Source organism: Xyrauchen texanus, chromosome 15 (genome assembly GCF_025860055.1).
Source record: "Xyrauchen texanus isolate HMW12.3.18 chromosome 15, RBS_HiC_50CHRs, whole genome shotgun sequence".
Lineage (NCBI taxonomy): Eukaryota > Metazoa > Chordata > Actinopteri > Cypriniformes > Catostomidae > Xyrauchen > Xyrauchen texanus.
The window spans coordinates 22011185-22026409 of NC_068290.1; the positions used below are offsets into that span (position 1 = coordinate 22011185).

At 43.7% G+C, this 15225-nt stretch overlaps 1 protein-coding gene across 2 annotated transcripts in view; it reads right to left on the reverse strand.

Annotated features, from left to right (window-relative positions):
* Window positions 1–1481: 1481 nt before the first annotated feature.
* Window positions 1482–15225, reverse strand: part of LOC127656002 (uncharacterized) — a 41682-nt gene continuing 27938 nt past the window's right edge. For both annotated transcript variants that reach the window (XM_052144118.1, XM_052144119.1), the window contains 2 exons: window positions 10749–10803; window positions 1482–10660 (listed from right to left, as the gene is read on the reverse strand). In XM_052144118.1, the coding sequence (XP_052000078.1) occupies window positions 2268–10613 (8346 nt within the window). In that variant the 5' untranslated portion in view covers window positions 10614–10660; window positions 10749–10803 and the 3' untranslated portion in view covers window positions 1482–2267. The remainder of the gene's footprint in view (window positions 10661–10748; window positions 10804–15225) is intronic.

The following is a 15225-nucleotide window of genomic DNA, read 5'->3' on the forward strand; positions in this document are numbered from 1 at the left end:
AAGACCCATTTGCGACCAAGCTTTAACTTCCTGGCTGATGTCTTGAGATGTTGCTTCAAAATAGCCACATCATTTTCCTCCTTCATGATGCCATCCATTTTGTGAAGTGCACCAGTCCCTCCTGCAGCAATGCACCCCCCATGCTTCCCGGTTGGGATTGTGTTCTTCATCTTGCAAGCCACACCCTTTTTCCTCAACATAAGTAATTCTTCAACAAGTAAGATCTTTGTCCCCATGTGCACTTGCAAACTAGTATGGCTTTTTATGGCAGTTTTGGAGCAGTGGCTTCTTCCTTGCTGACCAGCCTTTCGGGTTATGTCGATATCAGATGGTGGATATAGATACTTGTCTACCGGTTTCCTCCAGCAACTTCACATGGTCCTTTGCTGATGTTCTAGGACTGATTTGCACTTTTCGCACCAAACTACATTCTTCTCTAGGAAACAATGCATCTCCTCCCAGAGCGGCATGATGGCTTGTGCACCATGGCGTTTATACTTGCGTACTAATGTTTGTACAAATGAACATGGTACCTTCAGGCATTTAGAAATTGCTCCCAAGGATGAAACGGTCTTGTGGAGGTCCACAATTGTTTTTCTTGGCTGATTTCATTTGATTTTCCCATGACGTCAAGCAAAGAGGCACTGAATTCGAAGGTGGGCCTTAAAATACATCCACAGGTACACCTCCAATTCAGTACACCTCCTATAAGAATTGGTTGTGTCTAAAAGTCTGGAATTTTGTATGCAAACTTCTGACCCACTGGAATTGTGATAGTCAATTAAAAGTGAAAAAAATCTGTCTGTAAACAATTGTTGGAAAAATTACTCATGTCATGCGCAAAGTAGATGTACTAAACAACTTGCCAAAACTACAGTTTGCTAATATTAAATCTTTGGAGTGGTTAAAAAAAAAAAAGAACAAAAGTACAATATGTAAAGTTCTGACTTCAACTGCAAGTACGTGAATGCAAAAACATCTTGCTACACAAACTCAATATCACAGCACCGTTGCGTTGTGAAATGTGTCAGAGTGCAATTAATTACCTAATGCAAGTGCACGCTGTATTCTCCGTGTTACCACAAGGGGCGCTACAGCAAAATATTTTTTAATTAATTCAACAACTGTCAAGGTGGAGCCGCAATTTGGAGAGTCTTGCTGAACAAGTTTTTTTACAAACATATTTTTTCTGTCGTCTTTTCAGCAAAAACAAAGAGCACACACTCCTCAACTGTCAACATGTTGACAACACATAGGGTTTGTGGCACCAAAAAAAGTCTTTGCACCCATGTGGTCCGAGGTTTGCAACTGCCAGAGCAACGCAAGAACACACGTTATGCATGTACAACAGGACCACGCTTTGGCGAAGCGCTCGTGTCTGCGTACTTGCGTGAAGTATGTTTGGGCCCTTAGACTTTCTTGAGCACCACCTAAAGCAAATGTAAAATAAACATTAAAAAAAACTGGTTAATTAACTGCAAAGTATTTATTTGCTCGATGAAGAAATTCTCAACATTACCATTTAATACAAAAGTACAACTACACATCAGGTTTTCATAGCCATATTTATTTGAGTACTAATGAAGTTTTAAACTCTAGAGGCTAGAATATTAACTACCATTTATAAACCTCATCAATGAAAAACTTGGTGTTTTATGAGCAAAGCCATTCAAGTGAGACTTCTCAATTAAAAGATAAATTTCCATTGTTATAAAACAATACGATTTGAACTCAGGAAGGCATTTACATCATAACTAATGTCTAATGACCGTAAAAGTTTAGAAATGGACAGGGCTAATAATAAAAAAGGTAACATTGCTAATTACTACAAAATATTAACATTAGCCATTTCCTCTTAATTTTAAGGATGTTTAAATGCAATGGCTAGTACATGTAACAAGGCCAAAAATGACTGTAACAAAGGATTTTTAACATGTCTAAAGCTACTTCATTCATACAAATATACCTAAAGCTCCATACATCATCTAGACTGCTTCAATCCAATATACACAATTCAGTCAGAGTACTGTACAAATAGAACTCTAAGTGAGCATTTAACAGAACTATAGAGGAGAACAGATTTGCAGACTGATTCAGAACAAATGTAATATACCAACGTCATATTTTATAGCAGATAAAAACAGTTAGGCCTATATAAAAAGAACATTGAAGTGTATGTACGGTTTCTGTTACAAATAATGTTCAGAAAACTGAATGAGTTTGAATAACCTGCATTGCAGGAAACAGATTCATCAATAATTTGCCCTTTATTCAGTCACTGGGCTTTGATAAGGAAAATAGGTTGGTGATTGGGACTCGAGAGATTCTGCAGAAACAGGATGACTTTGTTGCTGATGCTCCTCCAAAAGACTTAGAAAAGCAAATGCTTTGTCACACTCTGTGCATTCATAGACGATTTGTCCTACATGCGTTTCCTGGTGCTGTCGCAGCTGTGAAGGCATGGTAAAGGATTTATAGCACATATCACAGCGGAAATCTCCATTGTCCTTCCTAAAACTTTCTACAGTATGTTTGCGTTCATGTTTTAAAAGATCATGTGCTGTCAGGTAGGATCTCTTGCATATAGAGCACTGGTGTTTCCTTTTTATGTCATGTGTTTTATTGTGAGATATGAGTGCTGATTCTGTTTTGAAGGATTCAGAGCACACATTACACTTGTAAGGCCGTTCGCTGTGTATCTGCTGGTGCTGGGTGAGGTACTTCTTTTTTGTAAACCCTTTCTTACAAACCAAGCATTTAAATGGACGGGGATCTTCATGATGCTTCTTATGGTGGTCTGCTAAACTACTATTGGAGGAGAACCGTTTTTGACAAATGGGGCAGTTAATGAAGTCTTCTCCAACATCAACCTCCTCCTCTTCATCATTATTAACTTCAAATTTGAAGAGGGGGTAAGCAGCAGACGACACTGAAGGGTGCATTTGCGACAATGGCATCTTTCGATTCCTACAGTTGTGTTTGCGGAAAGCATCACTGCCAAGAAAGCTGTCACCGCATTCAGTGCATTCATACTGTGTAGCGGCAGACAAATGGCATTTTTCATGTTCCTCAAGGTTTTTCTTTGATGGAAAAGTCATATTACAAACACTGCACTTATGAGAATGAACAGATAGGTGATTTGCTAGCTCCATTGCTTGTTCAAAACTTTCAGGACATATTGGGCATTGGTAAATTTTTTCATGCTTTGCATTTTCTGTATGGATCCTCTTGTCACTAGTAGAAACAATTGAACCAGTGGAAGCCTCTTCATTCCCATGGCTTCGTAAATGAGTGAGATAAAGATGGTGGAGGTTAAAACTCATGTTGCAATGATTACACTGATAAGAACGTGGTCCTGACAACTGATGGCTGAGCTGATGCTTCTTTAGGTGAGAACCATGTAAAAAATGTTTGCTACATTCTGGACACGAGTATGGTCGCTCTTTTGCTGGATTACACCCATGTTCTGAAAGCTGCTCTGGATCGGAGAACCTCACTTGACATATTCCACAACAATACTTGTACTGCTCAACATTACTTGATGGAAGGCTTCTCCTTGAGACAGCTGAAGTAATTTTCTTAGTTTGTGGCTGTTCAGGTGGAATTAACGGAGGAAGCTCTTCCTCTTGCTCTGTGTGTATCTTTCGATGCTCAGCACGACTTGATTTGCAGGAAAAGGTTTTATCACAAAGGTCACATGGAAAATTTTCATCGCGGTGCGTAACCATGTGCTCAGCTAGATCAGATGAGCTTGTGAAGCTCAGATGACACTTTGTGCAATGGTGAGGACGATTTCTAACATGCTTTAGCTTGTGCTTGCGCAAGGCAAAGAGTGAGACAAAACCTTTACCACACATTTGACACTGAAACTCAGATTTGTGGCTTCGCTGATGTTGTTGCAGGTTTGCTAGCTGAAAGAAACACTTCCCACATTCCTCACACTCAAAAGGTTTTTCACCAAGATGGCATCTTTGATGATCCTCAAGACTTTCAGATGTTAAGAACGTTTTTCCGCAAACATGGCAAGGAAAGTATGGTGCTGAATCGGAGTCATTGTCGCTGTCATCTCCATCTTCAAAATCTCCATTGGATTCTTCCTTATCGGACTCCTGAATCACAGAGGATTTTTTGGATTCATTATCTACAAGGTTTTTGACTGAATTCGGTCCATGTTTTAGTCTGCAGTGCTTTGCATATGACGATTTTAATGTATAGGTTTTGTCACATGGATGACACCTATATACATCAGGGAGCTCAGTTCCTGCTTTTGCACTAGGTTCTTTTGATTTGGGCAGTTCTCCCAAAGGATGAGCCATCCTTTGGTGAATGCTCAGAGATTTAGCAGTCCAATACCTGAACTCACACTTGTTACAGACAAAGGGGCGATTCGGGTCATGACAAGATTTATGGATGTCAACGTCAGAAGGAAAACGAAAACTCTTGAAACATATTGGACAGGTATTTACTGTTTTTTTCTTATGTTGAATGTTTACATGCTTCTGCAATAAGCCAGCTTGACCAAAAACTTTACTGCACACATGGCATCGGTGAACATCACCTGATTTATGTTGATTCTCACGACCATGTTCCTCCAAATGGCTTATAAGTCTAAGTCCATCTGTAAAACTCTGATCACACTCAGAACACTGATACTTGTGAACAGCTGCATCTCCTTTATCAGCACCATTTTCTGTGTCTTGATCTTTACATGAGAACTTGTGAACAGCTGAATCTCCTTTATCAGCACCATTTTCTGTGTCTTGATCTTTACATGAGAACTTGTGAACAGCTGAATCTCCTTTATCAGCACCATCTTCGGAGTCTTGATCTTTACACGAGAACTTGTGAACAGCTGCATCTCCTTTATCAGCACCATTTTCGGAGTCTTGATCTTTACACGAGAACTTGTGAACAGCTGCATCTCCTTTATCATCACCATTTTCTGAGTCTTGATCTTTACACGAGAACTTGTGAACAGCTGCATCTCCTTTATTATCACCATTTTCTGAGTCTTGATCTTTACACGAGAACTTGTAAACAGCTGCATCTCCTTTATCAGCACCATTTTCTGTGTCTTGATCTTTACATGAGAACTTGTGAACAGCTGCATCTCCTTTATTATCACCATTTTCTGTGTCTTGATCTTTACATGAGAACTTGTGAACAGCTGCATCTCCTTTATTATCACCATTTTCTGTGTCTTGATCTTTACATGAGAACTTGTGAACAGCTGCATCTCCTTTATCAGCACTATTTTCTGTGTCTTGATCTTTACATGAAAACTTGGTCTGCAGTACTCCAGTTCCTGTTGTGTTGGAACCCTTATTAAACACAAGCACAGTGTCATTTTGATAGCCTTCCAATTCACCTGCATTTTCCAGGGTAGAGTTATTATTTGTGATGATTGTGTGACCTCTACATTTTTTTCTGTGATTCTCCATGCTCTTTTTGCTCCAAAAACCAATATGGCATTTTTTGCAGGAAAGTGGGTAGACTCCACTATGAATGCGCATGTGCCTACCCAGCCCTGAGGTATTGACAAATCGCATGTGGCACTGTGGGCATTCAAGAGGTTTGTTAAGGTCTTTGTATGACTTCTTGCATTGCTCCTTTGCAGGTTTCTGACTGCTGCTTGGTTGGTTCTGTTCATACTCTTCATCAACTGGCTCTTGCTTTATGACTTGCGGATTACTTGATTCCAATTGCTGTTGACCTTCATTTGACTCTTGGGGTTGATCAGATCTGTGCTTTGACAAAAAATGCTGCTGGAGCTGTGAGAACAATAAAAAGCGGTCACTACAGAAAGTACAGGAAAATCCTTTTATCTTGATGGGGCTCTTGGCATTCCTAACCACTTCAGAGGATTTTGAGCTTACGACACAGGTGTTTTGGTGTACCAAGAGTGCATCCCGGGTAAACAGGCCACCACAATTGTCACAAAGGACTTTTTCTTGACTTTTGCCCTTTCCAATGCATTTAATCAAGTGCCGTTTCAAGTAGTCGGTTCTGATGAAATGCTCTCCACAGTTGGCACAACCATATGGTTTTTCCCCTGTATGAAGACGTAGATGCACCTTCAGCTGTCCAGGTAACTTAAAGCGGCGGGGGCAATATTCACATTGGTACTTAAATTTATTAATGTAGTGTACCTGTATACGTTGCAAAAGTTTTGATGTTTCTCTGCACGGTTGGTTTGGAACATTGTTCTTGGCAGACTGCTCACTTTCCTTTAAAACCCTCTTACATTTGATCGTGAGGTTATGTTTCCTCAAAGTCTTTATAGAACTGTAAGATTTACCACATCTTTTGCAAGGAAAAGGTTTATCAGTAATGTGCAGCATTGTCATATGACTCTTCAAATCACTAAGGGTGGACAACTGCTTGGAGCATATTTTGCATTGCAATGCTTCATTTTCTTGCTGCTCTTTGCTTTGGCAGCTTGTAGTCAAGCTGTCTAGACTCATCTTGACTACTCGCACCTCAAGTCGACTCTTTCCTCTGCAGCGGGTTTGGTGCAGTTTCAAATGGTCATAGCGTGAGAAACAACTTTCACATGTCTTGCACCGATATGGCTTGACCTCTGTATGAGTGAGAATGTGCCGTCTTAGATATCTGGGTCTGGAAAATGATTTGGTGCAAAATTTACACTTAAATTCCCCAACATTTTCTCCTGAAACTCTCTTGACATCTTTCCGCTTTTTTTCTGCAGTAAACGTAGATTTAATTTTCTCCGTTCCACTCAAATTTTCCAATCCACGTTCCTTGGACACACCATTACAAAAAGCCTCATGTTGCAAGTATCGCTGCTGACTATCATATTTCTGTCCACAATGCATGCATGCATATGTTTTTTCCTCAGAATGAATAGAAAGATGTCGCAGGAGAAAACCTTTAGATCTAAAGCCTTTAAAGCAATGTGGACATCGCTGCTTAAATCGGTTCTTGCCATTTGTTACGGTTTCGTTTGATATCTTGCCCTGGCACTGCACTTCATGATCACTTCTGTATTTTTTACTGCTAAAAGGTTTACCACAGTTTCTGCAAGCAGGTCTTAATTCTTCACAATTGCATACACTTTCATGTGCTTTAATTTTTTTTTTACTGTAAAACTTTCCACACTTTGGACAAGGAAAAAGTGTTTTGGCTAAGTGGGCTCTTTCATGTAATTCCAAATTGTTGGGAAAACGAAATGATTGTGGGCAGTATGAGCATTTACAAGGTTTCTGTACCACAGTACATTTCTCCTGATGCAATTTAAGAGCTTCCTGTCTGTGGAAGTGCATTCCACACTGCACACATGGAAAAGGCTTTTCACCGGTGTGAAGGCGGATGTGGCGAATCAGCACAGCGCGGCTAGAGAAATCACGCTTGCAGAACTGACATTTGGATGCTGAAGGTCCTGGCATATGAGTTAAACAATGCTCGCTTAGTGCCTTTGAATCATGAAAGGCTTTTTGGCAGAGAGCACATTTAAACTCCTCTTTGGGAATTTCCTCTTTGGGAATTACCTTTTGAGATGTAGCTTGTTCAATGGAGCGCTTTCTCTCATGAACAACCACATGCCGAAGAAGGAATACAGGAAATCTGAACTGCATTGGGCAATCAGGGCACTTGAGCAAGCCTTTATTTGGATGAGACAGTCTGTGTTTTAACAAATCTCCAATTGATGGCAGAACTTTCCCACAGTCTGAACACTGTAACTTCCGCTTGTGCACATTTTTGTGAGTCATTAAGTTTCCATGTCTAGCAAAATTTTGACCACAGTCTAAACAGCGAAAAGGTTTGTTTCCTTTATGATGTTGTAAATGCTTTTTGAATGAGTGAGATGAAGTGAAGGCTCTTCCACAGAAGCGACAAGAGAAAGGAAGAATTACATCCTCATCAGTAGACTCCTTGTCAGTTGGTCTTTGACCGGCAAAGCATGAGCTTTTCAAGACAACCGTGTTAACATGTTTGTATTTGGTTGCCTTTTTGTTTTTTGCAAGTAATTTATGCTTTGCTAGATGCCCATAGAATCCAGATTTGCTAGCATACACAGATGGACAAAAAGTACATTTGTAATGCGGCTGATTTTGTACTAGTAGCGTCAATGGTAACTCTTTGCCCTCATTGTTGGTTTTGATTGTTTCCTTGATCTCCTTTCTTCTCTTCACATATCTTTTGGCTGTGTACATCTTAAGCTTGACGCAGGTATTCCAGATATGTCTCTTGCGGTTACCGGCCAAGGTAAAGACATCTTTACACAAAGGACATCGATACTTGTTTTCACCAATCTTTCCTTTGCCTTTTTGTGTGTACTCTTTGAGACACTGTTCACGTAAATGCCTTGTCCGATTGTAGGAGTACTTAAACACTCGAGTACAGATAGGACATTTGAAATTTTCTTGAAGTCTACTCTCTGGAACAGAAGGTTTTTCTAGTGGGACAATGTTTTTACAACACTTCTCTCTTTTATGCTTGTTAAGATTCCATGAATATTTGAATGCTTTGCCACAGTACTCACATTTAAACAACTTCTCATCAGAGTGTGATCTTTGGTGGGATTTCAATTGTGCTCTGAGTCTGAAACTTTTCCCACAAATTTGACAACATATTTGTTCAGGTGACTGGTTTCTATTGCATACATCCACGAGTGTTACATAACAATCAGAGAGTCCTGTATTGGAGCAATCTGTTTCAAGCTCAAAGTTTATGTCTGAATTTTTAAGGGTTGATTCTGCATGATCTACAGTCTGTACAGAAGATTCTAGTATCAAGGGTTGGCATTGTGCTTTACGTTTGTGACTTTGACATTTTTGAGCACTAGAAAAGTATAATCCACAACGTTTACATCTATGTTGGGTGACAAATATGTGCCTCAACTCGTGTTCTTGGTGAAACGTTTGTCGAACAAAGGACTTCGTACAGTATCTACATACAAACTTTCCTTTCTCCTCAATTACCCCTTTGGTGTACGTTAAAGACTTTAACTGATAATTTAGCATGACATTTCCACAGATATGTTGTCCAGACAATGTACCACCAGTGAGATATGATTTACAAGTGGGGCAATACTGAGACTCATGCAAAGAATGAGTGCAATGGTAGTGCTCGATGAGCTCATCTGAACTTTGTGTGGACTCTCTGCATTTAAAACAATGGTATTTTTTTCCATCAGACGTACTCTTCTCAGTTGTCTTAAGGAGAACAACAGGCTGCAGTTTTCTCGTTTGTGTCTTGAAAGATGATAAAGGAAATCTGCTTTCACTGATGGCATTTTCAGACAAAACATTTTGCAGCACATGACTTAAGGAGGTTGTGGGTGTCTGGCAAGCACTGAGTACTGGTGGATCTTTTGGTGCATTGATTTCCTCACCATTTTGAATCCCATTTTTAGATTCAACTGCAATTTTTAGGAGAATTGGTGGTTCAATGTGATTAAACAAATCTCTCTCTGGGATCTGGGTCACATTCTCAACAACTGAAAAATCTGTATCATCGACGTGATTTACTTGTACATATTCCAGGTGTTTAAGATCCTCAATGTTTTGCTCTGAACTTTTTAAACCAAAACAAGTCTCAAGAAAACCAAAACTACTCCGCTCAACACCTTGATCTTCATTGGAAGAGGATGTATTTTCAGGATCTGGTTTCTTTCCATCCATTTTACATCCACTTAGAGAATCTATGGTTAAGCAATTGTTTTCATCTCCTTTCAAAGTGAATGGGGTCTCATGATTTACTTTATACAAGACACAAGTGGAACCATCCAGAGAAGTACCAAGTTCTTTGCAATGCACCATGGTTTCATTTACAGGATATCCTGAATCATGAGCAAGAATGTCTCTTTCCCCAATTTTCTTTTCTTTTGACAAAGGCACAAGACCATTGAAATCATCCATGGTTTGAACTTCTGCACATTGATCCTCAACATTTGTGAAACGTGACTCCTCTCTCCAACCCTCACTAACATGGTTTACATTTTCTTCTTTGCTTTCACACGTGGTCATTGGAGGTCCACTCCCACCAGTGTCCTGCTGTTGATTTGTTTCATTGCCATTTACTTCCCCAGTACTATGGCATTCATCAGAAAAGTGCATTGTATTTTCTGAATTTTGGTCTCCTTCCTCCAAAGACTGACCAGACTGGTTTCCACCCAGGTTAACTTCAGAACTAAAATTGCAATCAAGATTTGCTTCCGTTTCAGAGCAGCTGCTTATATCTGAATAATCCACAAGATTAGCATTTGTCAAAGCAGGTTTTGATACTTCCCTGTCAGAATGTGCCTCAAACGCAGACTCAAACTCACCTGATTTAGGCGAGTTACATGCTGCCATGTAACCATTACATTCTACTTTATCCCTTAACATATCTTGATTAATGGTAGCTGAATTAATCGGTCCATGCAAAGATGATTCATAGCAAACATCCTGGAGAGAACATGACTCCGTGTTCAATTCATTCAGGTCATATCTGTCAATTTCTTGCAAATCCATTATGCCTGAAAGGTTCTCCTTCTCAATTAATTGTTCTATATCATGAGAAAAGCTCTCCTCTGATTCCATTACAGTTCCGATGGAGCTCTGGTTGGATGGAATCTGGGCTTGCTGAAGTGCATTCCATCCTTGTGTCATCCTGGTGTCCGCCTAGACGTCCATGGAGTAGTTCTCCTTACAAAATTCTGAAAAAATAAAAAATGTCCATGCAATTACCAAAAGAATATACATTAGATACAATTTTAAGAATGGATAATTAATAAAAATGCTCACCACATACTATCCACTACATATCAGTGGGAACATTATAGACGATTTGCCCAGAGACCTGCATAAAGAGGAAAATCTGTCAAACACAGCATATATAGGCTAATCATTATTCAGGGTTAAGGCAAAAAACTTCTTTCAGGCCAAGTCGTATTCCTTTAACCGACATTTTATTTAAAAACTCAAGACCAGTAGCATTTTAAGGGAAGATGTTTTAAGATGTTTAGATAGTTTGCGTAATTTCAAAGCGGTTTTCAATCTATGAAATAAAATGGATACTTTTTGCTTTAATGCTGGACACACTTTTTAGGCATAAAAAAAATTCTCAACCATCTACATAACATTTCAGTGCATATGTTTTTATTTATTTTATAACACCAAACAATGTTTTAAGTGAACATCTTAACACTTAACAGAAAAAACTGGTTTTAGCTGGACAGGCTGATCATGGCTGGTCATGGTGGTTCTCTTACGAGAGGTTCTCTCGTATTGCGTAAGCTAGCTTACGCTATGGGAAAGATGAATCTTTTCTGAGATATTGAAGCCAAAAAATTATCCTTAATTTTGTATCATTTGTCAACGCAGTGCAGCAACTGCAGACCTTGAGTGGGCTAGCTAGCGAGCTCATTGGTTGCTCTGCAGCAACTGCTGCAGCCTATAGACGAACTTGGGTGAACTCGCGTCCAATGAGAGGCGTCACGCTTACTGCATCAAAGCCCGCCAAAATGGGCGTGGCTAGAGTGCATATAAGCGTAGTTCAGTAGGCTGGAACCCTGATTTTCATCTCTTCAGCGAAGCTCTTCGCATCTCTGAACTGGAAGCCGCGTCGCCGTTCGAGGGGCATCTAGCAAGCTTGGACAGCGCTCGAAGAAGCCGGCCGTCTTCGCCACCTTCAGCCATCCTGCGAGCTACGCCATCCGGCGACGTATCCTTTTTTAGAGCAAGCTAAGTTCCTCAGCGAACTTCACAAAAAGAGTATCGAGCGTCTTTTTAAAGATGCCTCGCACTTCCTGCGGCTCATGCCGTGCTCCTCTCAGCACCGGAGACCGCCACCTCATCTGCGCTCTCTGCCTGGGACGGGAACATGCAGAGCTCGCCCTTGCTGACGGCGGATGCGACCTCTGCGAGGAGCTTCCGATGTCGACCCTGCGGGCTCGACTCGAAGCATGCAAAACCGAAGCCGCCGTGCCGCCTTTCGTTTCGCCGCGCAATAAGAAGCGCTGCTCCCAAAGGCTGCCGGAACCGGTGTTAGAAGCGACTGCCTCGCCGGAGCCTCTCCCTCGAGTCTCGCTTTCAGCCTCCCCGCCCCCCCGGGACGCGCAGTTGCCACCGAGCGGCCGCACTGCTGCCATCTGGGATGACGAGGCGGAGGATAAGGGTTGCTGTTCCATCATGGCTTCGGACAGCGAGGAGTGGTCAGGCTCCCAAGCCTCCTCCTCGGCCCAGGAATCCAGAGGATTCGGTAGCAGCACACCTTTGCCCGCCCTCCGCGAGATGGCGGTCTAAACCGGTGCTCCCGTCTAGACCTGCAGAACTACTTCCGCCTGTGTTGGCCGCGCCTATGCCGCCGCCGGCCAAGCCGCATCTGCTCTGCATTCCATGGCCGTCTTACAGATCCTCCAAGCGGACCTCCTTCGAGAATGGGCCTCTTCACAGCGCCCAGCTCAGCAAAGCCAGACTTTTCAGCGTCGACATGGCGGCCGCCCTAGGTCGCACTCAGACAGCCGCCGCAGACCGCCGCCCCCCCGCGGGCCTCGGCCTAAGATTGCGTTGAAACCTGAGCAACCGAAGTCCTCCTAGCTTTGTTGAGAAAATGACGGCTCAGTCCCGCCGCAGCCGGACAGCCGCCAAAGCTTCGCCCTCTGTCAGTCCCCTTCTCTCAGGTTACTGCAGTGGTGGATTCAGCAGCCAACAAGCCGGTGATACTGCCCGCTTGCCTGCACTCAAACGCCGTTTTCACGGCGACCCAAAGAAATCTTGTAAAGAGCAAACATGCCTTATGTGTAAAAAATGTGCCCACAATCCAGTGTTCACCCCTACACACAAGCATTACACTTCCCGTGTCCCGATCAGAGCCCACTCACATAAAGCGGACACAGCCCGCTCGAGTGTTAGTCAATAAACGCGCTCACGAATACGTGCGCGCGCCCCTTCTCTGGCCGCTCTGTCACACGACCAGCCTTGTGTAGAAAATGTGTCCACAATCCAGTGTTCACCTCTACACACAAGCATTACACTTCCCGTGTCCTGATCAGAGCCCACTCACATAAAGCGGACACAGCCCGCTCGAGTGTTAGTCAATAAACGCGCTCACGAATACGTCGCGGCGCCCATTCTCTGCCTGCTCTGTCACACGGCCAGCAAACACTTCTCTGTATGTAAGTCCCGTGCCCGTGACTATGCTCGCACATCACTTAACAGATGTGACTCTTTCCCCATTCACCTCAATCGGAAGTCACTCACAGAACAGCCTGTCCCTGCTGTCTGCGAGCAGTCATGCATAAGCACAGTAAGCGGCTCACACATTCTGTTCAGCGGCTGTGTGCGGCAATCAGGGCGATTTGGCCATTCACCCTCTAGCGTTACGCTTCAAAGCGTGGGAAGCTATCCCAGGATATCCAAATGGATGTTAAGCACAATAAAACAGGGCTATTTGCTACAGTTCGATCGCCGCCCTCCCGCTTCAGAGCGTGCTCGAAACTATTGTGAACAGGGAAGCAGCCTGCATGCTTCGTTCAGGAATAACAAACCTTCTGTGCAAAAGGGCCATAGAGAGAGTGCCGCCTTAGCTGAGCGAGTCGGGGTTTTACAGCCGTTATTTTCTTGTTCCCAAGAAAGACGGCGGCCTCAGACCAATATTAGATCTCAGGGTTTTGAACAAGGTGCTTGCAAAAGACCGTTCAAAATGCTTACAATCAGGAAACTCCTCGCGCATACGCGCCAGGGGACTGGTTTATCTCTCTCGATCTGAAAGATGCCTATTTTCAGATTCAGATAAATCCCGTCACGGGCCATTCTTGAGATTAGCCTCGGCGGCCAGGTTTATCAATACACCGTCCTTCCGTTCGGCCTGTCTTTAGCACCCCGTACCTTCACGAAGTGCATGGATGCGGCACTCGCACCCCTGCGGAGTCAGGGTTTGCGAATTCTGAACTATTTGGACGACTGGCTGATTATGGCACAGTCACATACGGAGCTTCTGTCTCACAGAACAGTTCTCCTAGGCCATCTGAACAGTTTGGGTCTTGCAGTCAATTGGACCAAGAGCTCACTACAGCCCAGTCAGGCAATTTCCTTCCTTGGAATAGAACTAGACTCCGTGGCAATGACGGCTCGCTTATCTACACAGCAGCGCCGTGTTCAGCGCCTAGCCGCGTCCTTTCAGATGAACAGCCTCACGCCTCTGAAAAAATTTCAGAGAGTGCTAGGTTACATGGCCTCAGCCGCAGCAGTACTTCAGCTGGGTTTACTGCGCATGCGCCAGCTTCAGCATTGGCTAAACACCAGCGTCTCGCCGGGCTTGGGCCACAGAGCGCCAGCCGATCAAGGTGACTCAGACCTGTATTTCAGCTCTGCAGCCCTGGACAGTGGCGAATGGTATCAGCGGGGAGTGACGATGGGAGCTGTATCTCGCCGAAAAGTCATCTCGACAGGCAGCGTCCAACACGGGTTGGAGCGCGGTCTCGCGAGGGCTCTCCGGTTTTTTGGCCTATGGTCAGTTCAGGAAAAGCTCCTTCACATAAATTGTCTGGAAATGATAGCGGTCGAGTATGCAGCGTGCGCTTTCTCCCGGTCATTCAGGGTCACCACATCCTGGTCCGTTCGGACAACAGATCTGTGGTATCCTACCTAAACCGTCAGGGCGATTGTCAGATCCAGGAACCTCTTCCATCTGACCAAACGCATACTGAGTTGGTCCCAGTGCCACCTGTGCTCGCTGAGGGCGACGCGCGTGCCAGGCCACCTGAGCGGCGGCCCAGACAGACTGTCCAGAGACAATATTCCCCCAGGGGAATGGTCCCTGCACGCTCAAACAGTCCAGAAGTTATGGCGCATATTCGGCAGAGCAGAGATAGACCTCTTTGCGTCAGAAGAGAACTCTCACTGCCCAATATTTTTCTCGGCGAGGGCCGCTGGCCCAGGACTGGCCCAACCGCCCGCTTTACGCCTTCCCTCCCGTCTCGCTATTGCCACAGGTAATGCAGAGGATCAGGGAAACGCGTCACTCGGTGCTCCTCATAGCCCTGCGTTGGGAGAATCAGACATGGTTCCCGGAGCTTACGCAGCTGTCACTGACAGCGCCGTGGCCCATCCCAGTGAGAGCAGATCTCCTCTCTCAAGCTCGTGGCACGATCTGGCATCCCCACCCAGAGCGCTGGGCGCTGCACGCATGGGTGATCAACGACTACCCGTCGCTCTGCCAGAAGGGGTAATAAACACCATCATACACGCTAGAGCCCCTTCCACGAGAAGACTATGCGTC